The 23,528-nt window shown below is 50.7% G+C and overlaps 1 protein-coding gene across 8 annotated transcripts in view; it reads right to left on the bottom strand.

Moving 5' to 3' along the window:
* Positions 1–23,528, bottom strand: part of FHL1 (four and a half LIM domains 1) — a 34,599-nt gene that overhangs the window by 2,353 nt on the left and 8,718 nt on the right. For 6 of the 8 annotated variants that reach the window (XM_077185842.1, XM_077185843.1, XM_054641309.2 and 3 more), the window contains exons 2-4: positions 1,970–2,151; positions 828–1,005; positions 176–345 (exon numbers count right to left, since the gene is read on the bottom strand). In XM_077185842.1, the coding sequence (XP_077041957.1) occupies positions 176–345; positions 828–1,005; positions 1,970–2,125 (504 nt within the window). In that variant the 5' untranslated portion in view covers positions 2,126–2,151. Of the gene's footprint in view, positions 1–175; positions 346–827; positions 1,006–1,969; positions 2,152–9,293; positions 9,564–10,410; positions 10,430–23,528 lie in introns of those variants that run through there. The other 2 variants (XM_077185841.1, XM_054641308.2) reach the window with 2 other exon arrangements.

The raw sequence follows: 23,528 nt of genomic DNA, 5'->3' as shown, positions 1-23,528 counted from the left end.
GCTGGCACTGGTATCTCAGAGGAAGAACATCAGCATTGTAAACCAGGTGAACCAATGTACCAATAGTAAACCAGGTGAACCATGGTTTGCCTGCTGGTTCACCCTCCCAGCTCCCAAAAGGCACATGAGGGCTGGTTCTGGCACCTGCCTCTGCAGAGGGGAAGGACTCACTTACATTCTTGCACTTAGCACAGGTCTTGGCAAACTTGTGCTCATGGCAGGAGACACAGTAGAAGTCATCACCCTTGGGGAAGAAGCTCCCAGATCCAATCACTTGCTTGCACTGGCTGCAGGTGAAGCAGTCCTTGTGCCACACCATCTTCTTGTACTCAACATTTTGGTCTCCTACAACAAATAAAAATAAGTTGTCCTGTGATATTTCAGGCTGTGGCAAACCCTTCTCCCTGTGCAGTGTTACATCTGTGGCAGGACCTGTCCATAGCTATTCCCATGATTCCAGGAATGCAGACTAGGGATGAGCTGGTAATTTCTGTATCTGATTCTAGCCAGGGCATGCTAGATTTTCTTAAAATAGTTATCAGCTGCCTGAGCCTTTTAGGACCTTAATTTACTGAGCAAAGCTTTTGGTAGAAATAGTTTAAGACATGAGAGTTAATTATCCACATGAGGGTTAACTGCAAAGCAGCCTTTCAACACTTGAATAAAATGGACAGGTGAGAGCAGCAGTCAAAATTTACTATTCTGAGGTGCTCCAGCCTTCCACTGTGATGCCCAAACCCCTAACTGCAGCCTCCACAGCCTGATAAACCCCCCTGGTTATGCCCTGGAGCAGAACATGGCCCTCAGACCCATCACTGGCACAGTACCTGCAATAATGGGCTTGAAGCAGCCCTTACACCTGGGTGCATCCTCAGTAGCAGTGCAGTTGCTGCACCAGACCTTGTTGTTCTCCCTCAGCATGAAGGGCTCGTTGACCAGGGACGTGTAGCACTTGAAGCAGCGGAAGCAGCTGTCGTGCCAGTAGCGGTTCTTGAAATGCAGCTCCTGCAGTGAACAGAAAGGGAGGGAGGGATGGAGTGAGAAGCTTTTCTCTCCCCCTGAGCAGCTCCTAAAGCCAAGCTCCTGTCTCACCAGCCTGGGCAGTGAAGGATGGATTTGTTGTTCCTAAGTTTGTCTGATTCAGTGGGTAGGGCTACAGTTCCTCTTCAAGCACTTAAGGGAAGGACATTTAACCAAACTCACTGACACAATCACATTCACTTTGGGCTTCCAGGGGGGCAGAACGTGCTTCAAACCAACAGCTTGGAGATTTGAGGTTCTGCAAGTTCTCGGGTTCTTACATTCCCTCTAGTTCAGGTGTACATTATTATTGCCATAAACATTTGTCTGGCCCTGAAGGTATATGCTAATGACTTATGTAATACATTTCTATAGATAAGCAACAAACCAATTTCCAGTTTTTATGGAGATCAAAATAATTTCAACCACCAGGTTTGCAGATATTTGCTGGGTCTGCAGTTTGTGTTTCTTCATGTCCTGCCTGGTGTTAGAGTGTCTGAACATCAGAGATAGTATTATAAATTAACATAAGGAAAAATACCCAGCAGAGCCATCTTGCCATCCAACTGCTCTCAAAATATATATACAGAAAGAACTCTTGATTTCAATCATGAAGCAATAAGCATCTAACAAACTGACAAAAATCAGACCTCAGTGCTTTGCCCAGCAGATGAGTTTTGCAGACCCTATGCAGGCCAGCTCCCTGCAGCTCTCTCTGCAGGGCAATTCAGCATTTGCAGCAGGTCATGTGGCTGGATCTAGATGGTGGAATAAGATCTTGTGCCCAAGCAGCCCACCAGGAACACACCCCAGCACCGCTCTTTGCCCGATGAGCACGCGGCTGGCAGCCAGAGGACTCCAAAGAGCTGCTCAGAGCCCGAGCAGAGCAAACAGGAGAGTGACCAGCCTCTGCCTCTCCTCCTCACCCACCGAGGAGCTCAGCACTGACCTTGGAGTCGGCCCCGATGGGTTTCTTGCACTCGATGCAGGTGTTGGCGCAGAACTTGTCGAAGCACTTGACGCAGCAGTGCCGCCCCTCCTTCTGCACGTACTTCTTGCCCTGCAGGGGGTCCCGGCAGTAGTGGCAGTCGAAGCGCTCCGACATGGTGCCCACGGTGTAGCTGCCAGGCCCTGCAAGAGCACAGCCATGAGGGGACAGCTCTGAGGGGACAGCCCTGAGGCCCTGACTGAAGCACTCTGACATGGTGCCCACGGTGTAGCTGCCAGGCCCTGCAAGAGCACAGCCATGAGGGGACAGCTCTGAGGGGACAGCCCTGAGGCCCTGACTGAAGCACTCTGACATGGTGCCCACGGTGTAGCTGCCAGGCCCTGCAAGAGCATGGCCATGAGGGGACAGCTCTGAGGGGACAGCACCAAGGCCCTGACTGAAGCACTCTGACATGGTGCCCACGGTGTAGCTGCCAGGCCCTACAAGAGCACAGCCATGAAGGGACAGCACCAAGGCCCTGGCAGCTGCTCCAGCCTCCTGGGGCTGTGCAGATCACTGGAAGAAACATGGCTCAGGAATGAGCATGTGGTGGCTCCTCGATAGGTAAAGGAGCTCCAGTCGAGGAGAGCAGAATCCCAAACCAGACTTTTTGCCATCCCCTTGTTAAGTGTAAGGACGCTAGGCTGGTTTATTTACACACTGCACATCAAGCAAGGTAATGACACCTGATCACTCCCTGGGAGTCCCTTAGTTGATTACTGCACGCCTCAGTGAGGTCCTGGCTGAGGCACTACATCACTTGTGTGCAGAAATCACCCACAAACACAAGCACAGTGTGACTGTTTCCATGTTTTCAGCCTGAACCCACAGCCAGCTGCAGCCCTCCAAGGCCTTTTGTGCTGGATAGTTGTGCAGCTTCCAGCTGCCTCTTTTCACCAGGCTTTCACATATAAAACCATAAGGGAAAAAAAAAAAAAAGATAAAAAAAAACAAGAAAAAATCTGCCTCCATGGAGAGATATTTTTCAGTTCACACCATCAAGGCTCTGCCAAGGTCTGATGTTCCACCACAGCCAGGGAGCTGTCAGGGGGTGTGGGGAATCATGACTGGAGGATTTTCCACTTTGGCTCACACTTTCTCCCCAGACACCTGTCCCTTCCTGCACTCCCAGTCTCCTGCTAATGGCTCCCTCCTTTCCATGCACCCTTCCTCAGCAGAAGCCACCAACACTCTTGCAAGGGGATCCAAGGGCTCTGTCAGGATTTAGAGAATCCTGGACTGGTTTGGGTTTGAAGGAACCTTAAAGATCATGTTGTTCCAAACCCCCTGCTAAGGACAGGGGTGCCAGCCACTACATCAGGTTGCTTAAAGCTGAATCCAGCCTGGCCTGGAGCACTTCCAGGGAGAGAATACAAGAGTTACAGAAGCCCATGGAGTCCCACAGAGGCAGCTCCATCCCTGCCCTGCCCCTGGTGCCCCTAGAGCCCCAGCACTGCAGAGCCCATTTCCCTGCACAGCCAACACACAGGGACACAGCCTTGAACCTTCTACATCATCACCAACCCGATGGGAAATGTGGCTGTGGTCTGGCAGCAGGGACTGCCAAGAGGAAATGTTCTCTCTTCCTGACAGAGGAAGGGAGGGAAAGGACAGAGTCAGGCCATACAAATTGCTGCTGCCTCCATCACGTGGCCTCACCTTGGACCACCCCACCCAGCCCTGGGGCTACCCTGGAGCCTGTTCCTTACAGAGTTCAGGGGTACCACAGTGCTCATTGCAGCCGTGCTGCTCCCAGCCCAGCACAATCTGCCTTTATACACCAAAGCTGTAGGGGTTCTGGGGTGCAGAGAAGGTGTGTCACTCCTGGCTGTGCCCTCACAACAAGGCAGGGTCAGTGGGACCCTGTTGGGCTCGCCCTTGGCTGCAGGATGCTCTTGGTCTGCCCTGTTATGGCCTAAGGCTCACAGGATTTTCATGGACACTTGCCCACCCCAGTAATTCCAGATGTACCATCAGCTACAGGGCCCAGCCTCACCAGAGCCCTGCAGCACACCAGGACCAGCCCAGCCCTGCTGGGTACAAAGCCAGAGGAGCCTGTGCATGAACACTTTGCCATCACAGCACAGCATCTGCCTCATCTGGGCCCAGGAAGAGTGGGACTCACACTGTTACCTTGCAGGCTTTAAAATCCAAGAGTCTTCACACTATCTCCTCTTTGTCACCCTCTCAATAACATAGATGTATGTTAAGCTGAAGGATTGCTATTTCAGAGAGCAGGACAGAAAGCCACAAAGAAAAGTTTCACATAGGGAGGCTGCAGCAAGATGGAGGCTCTGTTCACACCCTATTCCTACCCTTAAAACTGACAGAGGCAGGCTGGAGACTGAACTGGTAGGAATTGTACTTTGTGGAGGGATCAAGGTCTGGAAATAATCCCTTGGCAAGGCCAGGGGATGTCATGTCCTGCTGACAAGCACACCAGGGACTTTGAGGTACCTGTTCAAGCAAATGAAACAGATAAACAGCTGGGAAACATGGAAACTATGTGAGCCACCACCAGCTCTGCAGAGCTCTAGCAAGCAGGTGGGTTTTATTTGGAAGAAATACAGTTGCAGAGCCCAGGGCAAATGGTATTGAAATTCCCTGATCTCAGGTTTAGGGTTGCTTTCAGCCTGAACACATAATCTTGAAAGCATGGCTCAGGGAGCAGCACAACCCCGTGTTCCCATGTAACACATCACCTGCTAATGTGAGACACATTTATCACAGCAGCTCTGCAGCTCCACAGGCAAATTAACACCAGGCTGGAGCCCCCAACTGGGCTGTGCCAGCAGCTTCTGCCTGCCTTATGCCATCTCACACAGCAGAAAGCCCCTCTTGTGCACAGGCAGGAGCATGAATTTGCATCCAGCTTTTCCAGAGGCTTCCTGCCCTCAGCACTATCATCCCTGAATTCCTGATCTGGAGCCAGGAGAGGCACCTCTGTCCCCTTGCCTGCAGTGAAGATGCAGGGTCCCATTGCCCCTGCAAATGTGCTGGCTGCTGGTGGGCTCTGCTCACCTGTGCAGTGTCCAGGGCCCACAGCAGCCACAGAAGCAGGACCAGCCCACCCAGGGTAGGGTGCACAAGAGCCCTGGAAGCCACCAGTGTGTGGCAAAGTGAAGCTCCAGGCCACTAGCAGCTGTGCTGGGACCACAGATTATTTTCCCCAAATGGAGCAAACATCTGTGGACACTTCAGAGCTCAGGTTCATTTGGTGTCCTACAGATGGTCCCCTCAGCAGCCCTGTCCCCTCTCATGGAAGGTAAACAGAGCAGATATTTCTTGTGCTCTGTATAAAAATAAATGTATTTCTAAAGCCTGCTTGGCAGCAGGTCATGGGTTTGGAGTTGTTTATCTCCTAAATAACCTGCTCACCCTCCAGCTGCACCAGGTCCCCACAGCACAACTTTCCAGAGCTTCCAAGTATATTAACTCTGGCCTGTCTTTACCATCTGGAAAGCAGACAAGTTATGAAACTCAGGGTACACTGGGTATATGGAAAAATCATCACTTCCTTGGGTCTTTTTTCAGTGCCCTCATCATCCCTTCCCATGCAGCAGATGCTGAGCAGAGGGTAGGAATCCACACTGGGGTACAACAGAGCTACAGCAGCCCAAAACCAGGGAGAGCACTCACCAAACCACCACTAAAACCCAGAGCACTGAACCTCTGTGCTTCTTTTCACACTGCTGTGCTGAAAATGAGAGTGGTACATGCAGATGTTTTTGCTGGGAAGTCGCTTGAGCACGAGTTTCTGTGGCTGTACCTTTACACCAGACTATGGCATCTCTGAGGTGACAGCCTGGTCTCTTTTTCAGCCCCAGGAGAATCTCATACCCTGAGGACATGCACTGATCCAAACCCCATGTCAGTCTGACACTGAGGCCATAAAATGGGATTTAGAAAGCAGAGGAAGAGCATGGACAGGCTGGAACTATTCCCCCTCCCAGGCATGTGCAGAAGATTGTTCTGCTGGAGAGAAGCAGGTGAAAACAGCAAGCACAGGCAGCTGGGGGGAGAGGAAAATGCAGAATGTGCCCATCCTTAAATAGTCTAGAGGACCCTCAATAAGATGGAGAAAAATGCAGCCATACTTCCAGAAATGAATCTCACTCTAAGCAAGGGATCCCAGTCCCACCAGCCCTGGCAGGGTGGTCTCTAAATGTAGCTCCCTGATGGATTTGGCTACAGCTGGAGGGCAGAAGGCCAGGCCAGTGGCCTTCTCAGATATCAGGGTATTTGGCACAAAGACCCACTGGAATACAACCCTAACATTTACCTGACCACAGAGGTGCCAGTTTGCCACTTGTCCCCTGAAAGCATCTTCTACTCCACAAAAACAGCCCTTGGACAGCCACACCTTCCATCCTTCAGAGACCTCAAACACTTGGGCCCCAAGGGCCACCAACACCCAGCAGACACAGGGCTGCCTGAGGGTCAGGGCCACCTCTGCACCCTGCAGCATGGCCAGCTTTGGGATGGAAAGGATACAGACCTAAGCAGTGCCACCCCACAAAAACTGCTGCACCCACACAACCCCTGCCTCCTGCTGGGCTCCTGCACCACCCTGGGCTGGTTCATCCCAGTTCAGCCAAAAACCCAAAGCAGCATCACTGTGGTTTGCACAATAAATGGAACCAAAGCACTCAGGGAAGGAAGCTGAAGCACAGCTGATAAGCAAAGCACTTAGCACAGGCTATGTGTTAATGTCTCTGGGGAATATGTTTAAATGTGATAAACCACCAAGGAAGAACTTGAAGTGTAGTCTCTATACACAACCAGAGAGATGTGTACTTACACTTCACAGATTATTCTGCCACTTAAGAAAGAAGATGAGGCTGAAGTTGTTAACCCTCTGCCCTACACACAGTTGCATATGGAAGAAAAAGAGCTTTTTGATTCTACATTAGTTTTGTTTTTTCTCAGCAGACTGAGTACACAGCCCCACTCTGCCAGGCACTGGCTACACCTGCCTGTTTCAGATCAGTGCTGGCAGCCCTGCTCTGTCACCTGAGTTACTATTCTCAGCATTCCTCTATGCAAGGTCGCATGCTTTGCTATAAATACCTGGGGAACCCTTAAAAGAAGGGTCCTGTTAATCCCAAATGCAAAGTGACACTCAGGACTGCACTGGCACAATGCCCTGGGCAACAAACATTTGCAAAGCCCAAGAAAAGAAAGAAAAGAAATCTCTTGTAGGTCCTTTTTGCTGGGAGGGTTGAAAATACCAGAGCTGTGCTCTCCCACTGCCAGGCTGGGGCACGTGCGAGTCTCATACTCTATAATTCAAAAATTAATCTGTTGATAAAAGGAAAGCTTCTTTATTTAGAGCAAGAACAGCTCCAAGTTCCTCAGGCACTTGCCAAAAACATTCCCTACGGTCCTATTGCCACCATGTGTGAGCACATCCCAGTCATTACTAAATCCTCACAGTTCCCCAGGGAAGCAGGGACATGCCATTTATTAAAAATCACTGGCCCAGCCCTGCAAACACTTTCCCCAGGGATTGCTTTGGCATTCAGTGAAGGCTAACGAGGCACCACTGCCTCAAGTAAGGCTGAGCACTTCAGGCAGAGTTTAAGCAACAAAGCCCAAACCTTTCAAAACAAAACAAATCCTGGTCAGTAACTAACTCTGTGGCTGCATTAAGTTTTGCCCTTTGAGACTCCCCTGTTGTGTTCCCAGCTAAGCACTGGTCTGCCCCACCTCAGCAGCTGGATGCTCTTACACCCAGGTGCTCCCAGGTGCCAAAATGAGATTTCCTCCTGCTCTGGAGGACCCAGCCTCACCCTGAGCACGCACTGTGATACCCCCACAGCTGCCCTGGGGTTCCCAGTGGTCTGCAGGATCAGACACTGTGCTGTGACTCTTTGGCAGAGCAGTCCAACCTCATCATCTGCTCAGAACACCCTGCAGCATTTTATATCACAGCACAGCACCAAGTCTGGGGTGAGTTCTTGCTCCAGGGGATGCCCCCTGAGGAAGATGAGAAAGAAAAAATTATATAGCTGGGAGTGTAATGGAAGGATGCTACAAGCATTGCTCAGTCTTGTGGGGTGAAGTTAAACATCTTCTTACATCAAATGATACCACAGAAGTCAGATTTTACTCACAGTGATGCCCTGCATAACATGTATGTGCATCCCACCAGCAAATCCTGAGCAGTTACGTGCTGTGCAAGGAGCCTCAGGTGTGTGCCTCAGCCTGGGAAGGTGAGCAGGGAGCTGAGCAGCAAACTGTGCCTCTTCTGCCCAGCTTTGAGGAGGCTCTGTGTCCCCAAGTCTCAGGAGCACCCCTGGCTCCTGGTGTGCAGCAGCTGAGTTTGGTGCCCACAGGAGCTGTGCCCACCCTGTCCCCAGCACATCCACCCTCGGGGCTGTGTCTCACCAAGAGACACAATGGCACTGCCTCTGTGCTGTGGGGCTGTGAATGCACCCTGGATATGCACAAAAACAGCTGCTAAGAGGGAGATGGGCTTTCAAAATTCCCAAAGAGCTTCTGATTGTCTTCAGCTGCAGGGCTAGAGGAATGAGTCAGGATGGGAAGACACCCATCCTGACATGTAAAATATGATCTCAAGATTCCTGTCAGTGTTAATGGAAAAATTAACATTTTCCTATCACTGGTAAGGGTCAGCCCATCTGAATTAAAAGATAAACAGAGAAGAGGGACTAACCACAAACTTCTCACCAGAGCAGAGTAAACCATCTGGGTTTATACTCTGGTCTCCCCTCTGCCCTGGGTTTCTCTGCTCACTGCAATAAACTTGCAGCAAGGAGGAGCATTGTTCCCCATTTTCACCACATCTTGATCAAATATCAGCTGAGCCCCAGCCTTCCCACAGCAGCAGATACAAAAACATTTAAAATCCAATGCATTTTACAAAACAAACAAGGCCAGCACCAGCCCTGTGCTCCAGCACCAGTCTCCCACTGTTATCAGCCCATTTGCCATCAGGAGTTACAGCTGCAGATTGCTGAGGTTTCTGAGTTATTTCTCTGGCACAGGAGCCTTTTGGCAAAACTTTCCTCCCCATTCACCAGGTGTGCTCCCCCAACACCTGGCAGCACAGCCACTTTACCTGTGTGCCTGTGGAAAGCCATGGTCAGCAGCCCAAAGTCACCAGCAGCCCCTCAGGTAATGGAGTTCACAGGCTGATAAGGAGCTGCCCCATTTGATAACATATATTTAAATGGAGGCTATTAATATGGACAGGACTCCTACCAGATGTCCACTCCCCTCCCCAGAGATCTCAACCTTAATCCCCCTTGGAAATTCTTACCATTTTAGGTGATCTGAGGGAGAAGAATAGGATCCTGAGACCTCTAGGTCTCTGCAGGCAACAGTCAAATACCTGCCCAGCTACTCAGCACCCAAATTAGTCCCAAAGGCAGAATGAACTCATGAACTTGACCCCATGCTGGTACTATTTGGCCTTGGCTTTAGAGTGAGATTGTGTCTCGTCGCAGTCCTGAGCTAAATTCCAGACCCAACACGAACACTGCTCTGCCATGGCTGAAGGGAAGAGGTGATCACAGCCCTGTGGGGGCCAGAGGGGCTGCAGCCCCAAGAGCCAGCAAAGGGCTGTCTTCTGGCCCAGGCAGGATGTGGCTGTACCCCAAAGGACTCAGCTGACTGCCCACAGAAATACCAGCACATACATTCACGGGTGGGTTGGATTTGCTCTCAACATGGAGGTCATGCTGAAGTTTCACTGCCAGTAAAACTGCCATTCCTGTCCTTCCCCAGCTTTTTCCTTAAGGAAGCTCACAGCATTAACTGCTCACAGGGAGCAAATCCCTGAAGAGCAGCACTGAGAAAGTTGGGTGTGATGATATGGGGCTTCTCTAGCATCTAGCATAGCTTTAGAGGCACTGGCTCATGCCTCTGTCCTCTGGACTCAGGTGTCCCCAAAGCTCTCAGGAAGATCCCAGCTCCATGGCTCCAGCTGACCTGTTTCCACCCAAATCACATCAGGAGGAAAGGGAGCTGTGGCTCGGGGTCACTCCTGTGGGGTCCCGCAGGCTGCAGCAGCCCCCAAGCCCTGCACTCACCCTGGGTTATGCAACTGCTGGGGACGCTCAGGGCTGGGGGCCAGGGAGGCCCAGCTGCTAATCCTGCCTCCCACTGACGCACTGCACAGCCGTGGGAAAGTCACTGAACCTCCCTGACAGCCACTGGGAAGAGCCAATGTTTATCATTCCTTCCAGGGAGCCCATGGTGGTGGTGTCTGGCCTCTGAAGAGCAGCCCTGCTACAGCCAGGAACATCTCTGCTTCCCAGGAGCTCCTCAGCCACACATGCACAGTCTCCAGCCTCAGCACTGGCCTTGGTGAGCCCCTGAGCCTCCACACCCATCTTAGCCACCCAGGCAGCACAACCACAAGCTCAGCATCTCACCAGCATCCTGACATCTCCAAGTTTCCAAGATGGCCTGGAAAAGGCCACTCTTGACAGCATGGCATTCCAAAAGAGCTCAGCATGGAACCACTGGTGCAGCAGATTGAGGCTGGGACGTGCTAGAATACTGATGCACTGAAACACTTTGGCAAGGAAAAACCCAATGTTATTCTGCCCCAGCTCATCTATAAACTGCAGCAAATTGTTTGCATAATTCAGATGGCAACAGGAACCCTAACAACTGGTATTTTCCTGTTCTAATCTTGCTGTGCACAGTGTAATATTTACAGACATGAGTTCATTTTTGGCAATGCACGTAGAGTTTGCACCATTAACCATTCTCATTCCTTTCCAGCTTCCTACACAAAGCCCTGGCACCCTCCCACCCAGCTGTCATTTCCTGTTTTCCCCAGAATGCCCAGGTATTCCCAGCAGAAGCCTTGGCTCCCATCCTGGCTGATGGGCAGAGTCTCTGTGATGCCAGCCCTGCCACGCCCCGAGCGGAGGTGGCTGCAGCCAGCAGCACTTTGGAGCTGCAGAGGGCTCTGGAGAGGAGGGACAGACACTTGGGTGGCATTTCATGTGCACAAACACACGTGTGTCCACAGCACCATGACAGGCTTGGGCTGGAGGAGAGAAGAGAGGGAGAAAGTTTGGCCAAGAAACAGGAGGAAGACCCAGAAGCGTGGATGCCTATGGAGCTCCCTGGCACAGCTCACTCTGCAAAGCCCCAGAGCAGACTTTAATTAAAGGCCATTCTGTTTGAATCTCTGGCCTCCTGGTCCAGCAGCTGGAATGGAACAACCTTACTGCTGCTCTTAGGTTCTTGCCTGGTTATTGCCAGATAACTTTGGACAATTAATTCCTTTTTCCTTCCCAAGACTCTCCTCATCCACACAAACCCAGGTGATTAAACACAGAGGCACTGCAGGTGTAGCACAAGTGCCAAGGAGAGACATCAATGCCCCATGAAACCTGTCAAGGAGCAGACACCTCCAGGAGATAGAGGGTGCCCCAGAATGGAGCTGTGCCAGTCCTGCCTGAGCCCTTGTCTGTGCACCAGGCACTCACAGGACCCAGAGGAAAGAGTGCTACAAATACACCAGTGAGGGCACAGCAGGGCACAGCAGGCTTGGGATGTCATGTTTTTAACATTAAACCTGTCCTGTAGGTTTTCCAGGTAGCTGCCCTGGACAAACTGATCCCACCCAGCGGGTCTGACTGCAGAGCAGCATGGCTGGGCCATAGTGTCATCCACTGGGATAAACAAATGATTCACGTTGTGATTTCCAGAGTATTTTCTTGCCCTAAGAACCCCGCCAGAAAAGGTCTTGGTCTCTCAGCTTGCTCACACATCCTGCTGTCATTCAACAGGCAGAAACTCCTAAAGAGAGCTGTTCTAAGTCAGGCATTGGTGAACTATTAGTCACCATGATCAAAGAAAGCAGCAGTAAATACGAGCAGCAGAGCACCTGTGCACCTCCTAAAGTAATGCTGTGCCTCCTGCTTCCATACATGCTGCTGGCAATGCACAGTGCACCTGCACAGAAGAGCACACTGCCATTCACCAGGCTCCCCAGGAAATGAGAGTCCCACATTGCTCCCTACCCTTCCTGTCCTGAGGGCAGATCAATTCTTTTTTAATTTTTTTTTTTTTTTTTTGGTCTCAGGTTACATGTGTGTGTCTTCCCACAGCAAAGCACTCCTGCCCAAGAGATCTCAGTTATAAACTTCCTCGGCTCTTCTGAGGCAGAAATAAAACAGTTTTTAAAAAACATTTCTTTGTTTTAGTATAAAGACAAAGGTTGCAGGAAGACCACCAATAAGAGAGTTTGGTTTGAGAGGAGAGAGGACATAGATACAGCTCTCTCCAAGGAAAAGACCTCTGCAGCTGTAGCTGATCCATCAGAGAGACATAAGAGACCCCAGTGGGACAGAAATGCTGGACAGGTTTGGCACCAGGACTGGCACTGGGGGCTGATCCAGCTCTCCAAGCACTCAGTACCCAACACTGGCAGCAGGCACTGCAGGGCAGTGTTTGCACATCAGCCACAGAGCACTGCCAGGGGATGCTGGTCCCTGTCCCCCCAGCCAGAGACCCTGCCTGACACGCTCACATCTGAACCACAATGGGAATTTTCCACCTTGTCCTTTCAAATCTGAACAGTTTCTGTGTGAAGTATCCCAAAAATGCCCAAAAAGTCTCAAATCCAGCTCTGTGCTCAAGGATGTGCCTCAGCACCCCTGAAGCATCTCACAGGCACTCACAGGAACACAAGGCAGAGACAGCTGGGATGTTCCCACATCCAGAGCAAAACCAGCAAGGACATCCCTGCAGGGACAGGGGAGTGAGCACCCCAGGCACCAGGTGAGCCCTGGTTTTCCCAGGGAACAGCTCACAGGGACAGTAGAGAAGGAAAGTGGCAAGATGTGCAAAAAGCATGATTCTTCCAGGCTGAGCTGCAGCTCGCAGCTGGGTCACAGCACTGAGCTGAGCCTTTCAGTGCCAAGGGAAGTCTTTTGGGTCAGCTCTGAAGGTAGGGGTAGAGGAATGTTGAATAGGTTTATAAGGAAGCAGATGCAGGGTGGGCAACATCCAGGAGCTCAGATAGAGTGTGAGTAGAAACAAAAGGCGGAAAAGAAGACAGGATAAGAAGAGGGGGGAAAAGGGATAAGGGCGTAGTAATAGGAAGGAATGGTCAGAGATAACAGAGCTGGAAATAAACCCATCTGAGAAAAAGCAAAACCAGGAAGAGATATAAACCAAGTCCTTCCCCATCTGCCTCCATCCACAGGCTGGACTCTTTCCAGGACTATTCCTGTGGCAGCTCCAAATTTATTTCCCTGCTGCCATCTGCTCTGTGGCTCCCCTCCACACACGCTCCTGACTGGCACTTCTTCCCTTCACCTGTTGCTGACATGGCAGACCTCTCACTGCTGCTGGGAGCCAAGTGACTCTAGGGCCTGGGGGAGTGTCTGTGCATAAATCAGGAGCTGCTTTGTAGTCCCAAGGCTTTGTTCAGCTCCTGCTCCCCATGCTGGCTATGGCAGTAGGGTGGGATACAGGCATCAAACAGCCCCATGGCAGCCCCAGGCTCCAGAGAAGACTGGGGAGAGGAGAGACTGCAGCAGGTGCTGGGCAGAGCTGGCTTTGGATCAGCTTCAAAATAAAGTAAATTTCCTCCTATCCCTGCCCCTCTTTCTTGCATTACAGATAAGATGCCAAGGCTGCATCTCCCAGCACCAAGGATGTTGAGTGCCTGCTGTAGTCCCAACAGTTAGATTTAGACCTTCAGTGCAAACTCAAAAAGGAACAGCCTCAAAAGGCTGAAGATTTTTTAAAAATCTCTTAGAAAGACAGATGTCTTAGTCTTTGAATGCCCTTGCTTAAACGTGAGCCATGTTTCTCTTCCCAGCTCTGTCTGCCAAGTCCCTCTGCTGTGAGTGTCAGGCACTGGGCTGGAGGCTCAGCAGGCTGCCCACAGCCCCCTTCATGGACTGCAAGGTGAAGACCACAGGTGTGAACATGGCTATGAAGGTCACACAACCCTGAGGGGAGACAAAGACTTCCTCTACCCCCCTTGGGAGACAGGGCCACATGTATTGCCAAGACTGGTCTGATTCAGAAGCCTCCCAAGAGCAGCAGGCTCATAATTGGGCTAAAAATCTTCAAATACTGCACTTACCTCTTCCTCCCCAGCAGCCCTATAACTGTGTCACACACAGACCAACCCAGCAGTGCTGTGGTGACTCTCAGTCCCTTCTGCCAGGTGCTGTGTCCTGGGAGGAGCCATGGGGCCAAGCAGCTGCACCACAACTCAGTTATTCCCCAGCCTATTACCCCAAAGCTTCACACCTGGGGCAGTGCAGCTCCTTAGGGCCATCTTGGCCAACTTTAGGTCTTTCTTTTTTCAAGTTCAGTTGCACTCATGGGCAGGGGGAATGACCAGGAGCCAAATGTGAGGCAGATATTTGCCAGTCACAGCTTTCCCCCTGTGGCTTATCCCTGGCTTCAGAGCTGAGAAAAATAACTCAAGTCCCTGTCAAATAAATACTACAGTGACCCAGCCAGGCAGCACAGCAATCTTTCCCAGGACAGATGAGGTGTGAGGAACAGACACAGCAATATAACCCTGCCATACCCACACAATAAATGCTCATGTCAGGGCTTCACCAAACAGTGAGTGAGCCATCACTGAAATAATATTTCACAGTGTCCAGCAGGCACTCTGCACTTCCAGTAGCTCCCAGTTCCTTCTCATGGGCACAGCAGCTGGCTGGGCAGTGCTCTGCCTCAGTGAGGGTAAACAGCTCACTGTGGAGCTCATGGAAGGAAGTTCAGCCACTGGTTTGCTTCACTGTTTGAAAGCTGGGTCATTCCTTGGAAATCTACCCACACATCAGCCACAACACACACAGTCTCCAGCATCCCCTACACCCTCCTATGCTCATCCAACAGGACCTGGCAGCAAGGAAGACTCACAAGGTGGGTGCTGCAGGCTCTGCCCAAGCTCTTCCTCCAAAGCCTGGAAATGCTTTCTGTGTGATGTTTTCTAGCAAAATACCACATCCCCAGGAAGCTGCTGGGCAGATGGCTCTGCAGACCTCCAACCTCTGCCCACACAGGACAGGGGCCAGGCCAAATCCCCACACCAGCAGTGCTCTGTGGCACCAAGGAGCATTGGTATTTCCCCTTACAGACCTTGATTTTCAGGGGAGAAGAAGAAAAGGCTGTTTGTGGGTAGACTGTGATTCTGGCAAAACATTCTCCAGAAATTCAGCACGTGAGAGACACTGAGGATAGAAAACATCAGCTCAGGTGGTCAGAGAAGGGCAAAGCAAAAGCCCTCAGGAAAGGGCTGCCTGGCCAAGGGTGAAGACAGGCCACCTCTTTGATCAGGACATGCCCTTCCAAGCATTGGCATGCCAGTTGGGAAGACTCCCTGGCATCCAGCACACCATCAAAGCACTGCCCAAACTTGGCACAGGCCACAGGGCCATGCCCTCAGCACTGATTTAGAGCTGCAGAGCCAGCACTGGCACATGCTTTAGCAGGAGAAGCAGCCCAACACCCTGGGCAGGACAGTCCCCTCGAGCAAGATCAACACTTGGCTGTCTGCACCCTCAGTTGTTAGCCAGAGCTGGTGGCTGAAAGGACCAGATCACACTTGTTATGTGGCCATTTTAAAAATAACCTTTCCCAAAGCCCCACAGTGCATAACCCTGTGTCTGTCTCAGCTCCAGGAGCTGAAGGGATCAGCTTGCAGGGCTGATGGGTATTTTTGGGCACTCTGACTAATTGTCAGGACATATGCTGAGCATTCTTTACAAGGAAAAAACAAAGCTGCAAAGTCTCCTCCAGCAAGGCCTAAGGGGTTGGATTAGTCACAAGAGTTATTTTCATAAACCTCTACTTTAGGAAGTTTGATTTAACTTCCAGCTTCAGATGAGTGCAGTTTAAAATGGAAGAAGAAGTCAACTTCCTGGCACCCCAACACCCACCACAAAAGCCAGGCCAGGCTGGGCTACATTGCACAAGAAGGGCAGGAGAAGTGGAAACTCTTCACTTTGGAGTGGCTTCAGATTCACAACTGCTTCTTTGGCACCATATTGAATATTTTGCCAGTTGTGTATTGTGCCAGTGTCCCCCTTCCTCCCTTCACTCTCAGGAGCTCCCAGCTCAGAGGCTGCAGAGATTTGATGTCAAAGGCCACATCCCCTGAGAGGAGCAGACATCAGCCAGTTCTTGCAAGTTTATTCACCATTAAAAAGACTTTGTTCTAAAAGCAGCCTCTTTGGAGTGGGTTTCCTTTTTGCAGTTCCTTGCTGCTTCCGTCACCAACCTGAGCACCTCAGCAGACTTCACCCAGTGCCACTTTCAGGTACCACTCATCTGTTCACTTTCTCTACACTTACTAAGACAGCAAATAAAGCACCTGTGTGCAACATCTCCACAACACCCTGCACACACAGGCCGGAGCAGCCCATGTTTCCCCAGCTCTTTGCTCTCCCTTTCAGCCCAGAGGACCTTTGGGATGTTTGAAGCCCCACTGCTGTCTCAGCCCCTGAACTTGTGCTTACCCCTTTTCCTGGTAAATATCAAACCTTGCTCTTCTCATTCAGCAGACACACTGCACCAGCAGCACACACATCTCAAGATGACAAGAGCTCTCTGAAGTCTCCACCAGTGCTCTCTGTACATTTTCCCCTGAGCTGCAGAGCAATTTCCACTGAGGATAAGTGTTGTCAATTCAATTTCTAATAACGGCATTAAAATGTATGAGCCATTTATCTGGAGTCAGGGATAATATTTTCAAAGTGCCTGTGTGATACAGGAATGTAAATCTCATTTTTCATAAAGTGATAAGGAGCCTGGGTCTCTCTGGAAATATGTCAGATCAGAGCTGGGCAAGGACTGCACAGGAAAGCTTTACCTGTGGGGCTGGTTAGAAAACACAGGCTCAAATGTTTAAAAAAAAAAAAAAGGAACAAATAGCTTTAAATCTTTCATCAGGGTTAGGTTTCAATTTCAGCCAAAACCAGAGTCCCAGCCCAGAATGGTTTTCAGAGCCCTGCCCTGGTTTGTGGTATCCCAGCTGAGTGTCATTATCTTCAGGATAGAGAGGGATCTGCTGTTTTGGAGAGGGAAGCAGGGGAATTCTCCTCCCCAACATACTCCCACTCCAGTTTTTTGGTAACCTAGCAAAATTTGAGTTCCTTTAGTGTCTTGGAAACATTAAGATCAGTACTCGGTAGGAGACAGCTCGGGCCAAAGGAGGGTGGGGGGTGAGGTTACTGAAACTGCTAAATTTAATACCTTCATTTCCCCCCTGCACCAGGCCAGGACATTCAGAGCCAAGGGAAGGGCTCCTCTCCTCTGCCAAGTGTCTCACAGCAGCTCTCATGCTACTGCACTTCTACCAGTGCTGAGTCTTGGAGCAATGGGCAAAGCCTGTGAGTGGGTACATTCACTAAACACAAACTTCAGAAAAAGAAAAGTGAGATACTTAAAAGAATGTTTGATTTTAAACATTGAAATAAACCAACTGGAGCTGGTAAAAGTGCTTGTGTGTTTGATTAAGCCATCCCCTGCTCTGGGATGGATTCAGGCCCAAAAATTATTTTGTTTTCTTTCTCAAGTAGCAGAGAGACAATAAATTCAGGGACAATGAGCAACACAGTCTGCAAAGAGAAACAGCCCTTCTCAACACAATCACTGCAAGCTCTGCAACTACTGCCCACATCCAGCCATTAGAGATGGGCTCCATGTGAGAAAAGCAGTGCTAATTGCACACAAATGCCAGAGAAAACTGTCAAAAAGCTAAACCAGATGTGAAACAGTGGTTTGCCTTCTCTGAAAACCAGCTTGTGCAACTGCATTTCACGAGAGCCCACAAGCACCACTTCCCTCTGGGAATGCTGCAGGACAATGGGGAAAGGGTGAGGTTTCCAAATCATGGAGGGTTTTCCTGCAACAGCAAGGACTCTGCTGTCCCTTTGGTAAAGTTTTACCCCTTGAGACACTCCCAGCTGTGCTAGAAGGAAGCCTGGTAGGAGCCTTGCCTGCTTTGTGCTGGGGCTGAGCAAGGTTAGGCTTGGTCCTGGATCTGCTAAGAACAGCAGCGGGTTGAGTCACCCAGAGACAGCCAAAAGGCAAACACACCTTGGTACCAAGAAGGTGAAGCACTGGGGGAGGACACAGGGTAGACCTGCAGGGATGCCTGTCCTGCTCCCAAATGTTAACATCCAGTGCTGCACCCCACAGAAAAGAGGTGACACAAAGGAACATCAGACAAGCAGCGTCTCATCTCCAAAGAGATGCTGAAAGCAGAAGATAAAATGCTGCACGTGGCATTTGCAGGTTTTAAAGTTTTTCAGCATCCTGCCCAGCTCAGGTCTGGGCAGTTTGGGGTCCTGGTGGCTGGGGCACAGGGCTGTGCCATGCAGCAGGGGGACATGGACTCAAGGCCAGCCCCTGGGACAGCCCAGGCACACCAGAGCACTGCCCACCCTGCAGCTGTACAAGGTGAATTCATGTCTGTCTCACCCAGATCTCACTCAGCTCTAAGTCCCCACATGAAAATCACCTTCTTTCAAATGCCAGACTGCTCCAAGCACCAGGCTCTCCTGAAGCCTCTGCCTGAATGCACTGGTGGCACTGAGAGCTGCAGGTCATGCTGAGGGGCTTGGTCATGTCACCAAAGCATTTCCCACATGGCTCCAGAAAGGAGCTGGAAAAAATCCACCCACAGCCCTTGAAGGGACTTGCAAGAACACATAATTTACAGATCTCTCATGACTGTAAAATTATAATAAAAGACTTCCAAAATACAAAATACCCCTGCTGAAACCAATCTCTTTTTATAGATGCAACCTCCATCCCTTGTTTCAGAAAGCTATGATATTAATCCAAAAAAAGGATCATGTTTTTTCATCATGTGAGTAGGTTCACAGATCATTTTTCAGGGGCTCAGCTTTTGTTTGCATTTGTGCTGTTGATAATTGTTCCCTGTTTTCACGCACTGGTAATTATGTCTTTAAAGATTTGCTGAAATCCATCAGTGGGCCTCTGGTAAGGAGCTGATGCGTTGCTTCATCAAGACAGGTGATATTCTCAGGTATTTCTACACAACTTCATGTATTTGATAATTCAGCAGTGGGGAGCAAAACCCATGCAGAGACCACTGCCACAGCTTTGTCAGCCTCCCCCTGCAGCACCATGTGCAGAGGGACAGGCAGTGCTTCCTCCTACAGACAGAGCTTTTCAGTTCAGAGTTGTACTTCTTCAGAAAATTCGAGTCTGTTGAATGGAGTGCATCTGGAAACATCTCTGTCCTAGCAGAGAAAGGTGCAGGGTGATACAGGAGCCCTTCCAGGGCTGCCAAGGGACTGAGAGCAGCACAGCCTCCTTATCCTGCCTCTCTCAGGCACCGCTGGCACTCCACCAGAGCCCCCTCCATCATCCCAGAAATGCCATCTCTGCTCCCACAGTGCCCTGGCAGCAGGAGACTCCAAAACTCCGGTCCTGACCTGCTTAAACTGGGGACATTTCAGGGCAAAATAATGCCAGAGCCCAAATGTTCCATCTCCTGCCCCAGGTGCATTGCAGAAGAGGATGAGGTTTTTCCAAGCCCTTGCTCCAGCCCCTGGAGCAGCAGCAGGGAGAGGCCTGGCCTGTCAGTGCTCCTGCCTAAGCAGCTGCTGAGAACCAGCCCTCACCTACAGGTCAAGCATCTCAGTTTCCCCACAATCCTTTCCCAGGGAGAAGTTTGCAGGACAGGGGAGATGGCAGAGAAGCCACCTTTGCAGCACCTGAACCCAGCCTCGAGGCTCTCCAGCCCACAGTCCCCGAGGAATGTCACTGCCACGCTTCCAGGAATTGTGAAAGCCCTGTCTCAGCAGCCAGCCTCACGCAGCATCCCCTGCAGGATCTCATTGACAAGGCAAAAGCTTTTTGGCAGAGCAGCTCCCAGAGCATCCAAATGTCCCCGGAGCCGCCGGCATTCCTGGCGCTGCCCCCCCTTCCCTTCCCTTCCCCCGGCTGCTCCAGGGATGAGCTCATCGCTATTTCAGGTTGAATTTGCACTTGACAATCTCCCTGGTAACCAAAACAACTTACTCCCGGTTTATGGGAGATTTATTGGTTGTTTGGTTCGGTGTCTAGAGGAGCGCACGGAGGTTTCCCGCACCGGAGAGGGGCTGGGGGAGGGCAGGGGATGCTCCCAGCCGTGCCCCTGAGATGGTGCTGGGAGCCCTGCAGGGCAGGGAAAGCTGCCTTCAGCTCACCCCAGCCACATGGAACCGAGGAAAGGAGTTGTGGGGCACGGCTTTCACCCACACACACCACAGGTGAGCCCTTAGGGCAGCCCCTGCCAGCCCAAACCAGCGTTACAGCCTCTGCTGCACATCAGAGTCACCACAGGGATGCTGTTTGCAATCCTCTCCAGCCAAAAATCAGCAAATCTTTCCCTAAACAGGAATGGTGAGTCCCCCACCCACTGCAAGAAGCCCATCCTACCACAGGGACAGATCCAGAGTGGAAGTTTCCACCTTTGGTTGTAAATCATAAGAGAGAAGGGAATATTATGGCAAGGGGTGGATGACATATTCTGGCATCCACTAAAGCAAATCCAGACAGAATTTAATAGATTTGCATCCCCAGTGGGTGCCCTTGTGCTGCTGTGAGGTGAACGTGGGCTGCTCTCCCATCCTGATCCCATCCTGGCCCTTTCCAGAGGCAGCACTGAAATCAATTTATACACAAAGAGCATTCACCTGGCAGGCTGTGCCCTGGGGAGCATGGCTGCCTCTCAATGGGCAGAGCAAGGGCAGGCAGGAAACTGTATTTGCTTGTGTTGAGTGAAATACACAGCTCTGTGCATTTTTAATGTGAGATGAAACGAGAGGGAGAGGGAGGGAAATCCTTGCACCCTGGGCTGTCCATCAGTGCTTCTCACAGTACTGTCAGAAGCAGGAGCACATCAGGACAATGCTCAGACATCACCAGGGAATTTGTAAGTGGAAGCAAAGCCACTCAGTCTCCTGATTACAATCTCAAATTACTCAATCCAGATGAGGACCACACACCTGTGTTCTGGAGGTGCTGTCTGTGTTTGCATTCCCTGAAACCACAGGCTGCCCTGTGGTTAATGCTGTACTAAAGAGCAGCACACAGTGCCAGGCCCCTGGAATGCTCCTGGGATCCTGACACTGCCTCTGTGGGCTCGTGAACTGAGCAGGCATCAGTCAGAAACTCAAACTCATCTACTGGATGAGGTAAATCAAGCTAGAAAAATCTCTGTAGCACACAGCAAGAGCACTGTGAGTGCACACAGCTGTCCCCAGGCAGCAGTTTCCTGGGATGCTGCAGCCCTGGGGATGACACACCTCCCAGGAATTTTAAAGAGCTCTCTGCTATCTCAGTGCAACGAGATGAGGGGAAAACCAAGAGGCACAGAATGAAGTGCAAAAGGCTCAGGAGTCCAAAAACAAGAGGATAAGACAGGAGCTGGAAAGGGAGGCAGGCAGTGCCTCAGAAGTGACTAATTCCAAACCTTTGCTCCAGTGTTTATTATAGAAAAGAACAGATAAGAAAGGCTGATGGTAACAACTGCCAGGGGCAGCCAGCCCCAAGGTAAACAAGCAGCAAATGCCTTGGGAGCAGCCTGCCAAGTCCAGATGGTTCCCACATCTTGGGGCATTTCTTTAGAAGAAAGGACATCATTTTCTGCCACCCCAGCATCCTCCAGCAGTGGGGGGCTGTATTTAGGGTAGTGTCATAGTCAAGGGAATCTTTGGTCACAGACCACTGGAAGCACATGAGAACTGAATATTCCCATATGAAGGCTCTGAGGAAGAGCTGGGAGCCAACTCCCTGCAGGAAAGTCAACTAACAACCACTGTGGGCTGGACCAGTCATGGCTTTAGTGTGATTAATCATTTCTATTTTTCTTAGCACAAGAAGAAAGGCATGTCCAGCACTCTGGTTCATATGAGAGAGATTTAAAGGATTGAGTGGATTTTTTGCTCTGTCCAAGCAAAACAGCAAGGGCAATTCTCACTCTGCCAGAAGCTCTGAGCTCCTCTGCAGCTGAGAGCTGGTGTAGCACAAGATCCCTCACACTGGGACAGCTGCTGCAGTGCTAAAGGGACCTTGAAGCAAAATAGGTGAATTATAGATCCCTGTACCAACTGTGCCTCCCTGCAGGAGTCCCTTGCCACATGCAGCACACACAGTCCCTTGTGAACAGGAGTCTTTTAAACCCATCAGTTCAGCAGACAGACACCACTGGAGCCAGCCAGTATTTGATTTGAAGCTCCCTCATATGTCAAAGCATCATAAAGCATCATAAATCTGTGAGGCAGATTTCAGTCTCCTCTTTTCCACTCTGCTCATGTCCCCTTTCCAGGGGTGGAAAAGGATTAGAAACAAGAAAGCCAAAAAGCTGCCCTGCAGTGATTCTTCCCAGCAGGATTAGTTTTGCCCTGTTCTCCATTAGATGTCTGGGTGACAAGTGGCATTCTGTACCTGACCCCAACAGGTCACAAATGCAGCAGTGTCCCACCACCTTCAATCCCTCACAGCACAGCCAGCCCTGCAGGAGGGATGCATCCCAAACAACCCCAGCCACTGGGGTCACCTCAAGGGACACAAAAGAGATGAGGCACATCTGTGGAATGTCGAGTGGGTCTTCTGAAAACATCAGTCCAAAGTCAAGAGAGTTTGAATTTCTTATTTACAGAAATAATGCAACTCTGTGACAGCATCCAAACCAAAATTGTTACTCTGCCTGAAAGTTTCCAGCCAGGCACACAGCAAAACAGCTGCCCTTCCACCCTGGATTGCAGCTCCAGAGCTGCCAGGAACCCTGCCCTGGCTCTCCAGCTTCTTCCAGGGAACTCTAGTTCAACCTTTTTTTGAGAGAGTGCTTCCAACCTTGTCTATACCATTCCAGCATGGCTATAATGCAATCCTTGCCCTACTTCGTTATTCTCCAAAGTCTTAAATGTAATTTTAGCCCTGTCTTGCCATAGAACACAGACCCTGTTTCCCATCTATTCTCGTGGATGTGAAAGAGCTGGAGAAGCAGAAGAGGGAGCATCTATCTATCTATCTATCTATCTATCTATCTATCTATCTATCTATCTATCTATCTATCTATCTATCTATCTATCCATCCATCCATCCATCCACCCCTTTGTCCCTGAGAGGAGGACTTTGCTCTGGCAGCATCCTTGGCACCACCCATGCCTGGATCACCCTGGAAGCAGCCAGGGCCAGCTCCTGCCCCAGTGAGAGCTGCAGGGAGGGCAAGCACTGCCCCTTCAAGGGCTTCTCTGTGGCTTTCAGCAGCAGCTCAGAGCAGAGCAAAGCCCTTGCAGGAAGTGCTGAGAGCAGCCAAATGAGCCATTTCTGGTAGGAGAGTTTTACCTACAGGCCTGGGGAGGTTTCACAGAGAGAAATGCTCATCACACACCAGCCTCAGCCTCTTGGCTCCAATTCATTCCTGCAGAAGCCAGCTGGGATGATATTCCCATATATTCTCTGGGCTGCTCAGCTACAGAAAATCCCAGTTAAAGCACACTGGGGAGAGGAACAAGCTGGGCTCTGTCCTGTC

The sequence above is a fragment of the Agelaius phoeniceus genome, chromosome 14 (assembly GCF_051311805.1).
Source record: "Agelaius phoeniceus isolate bAgePho1 chromosome 14, bAgePho1.hap1, whole genome shotgun sequence".
Taxonomy (NCBI): Eukaryota; Metazoa; Chordata; class Aves; order Passeriformes; family Icteridae; genus Agelaius; species Agelaius phoeniceus.
Note: the sequence above shows the minus strand (reverse complement) of the source record. Positions and strands in the feature narration are given on the sequence as shown.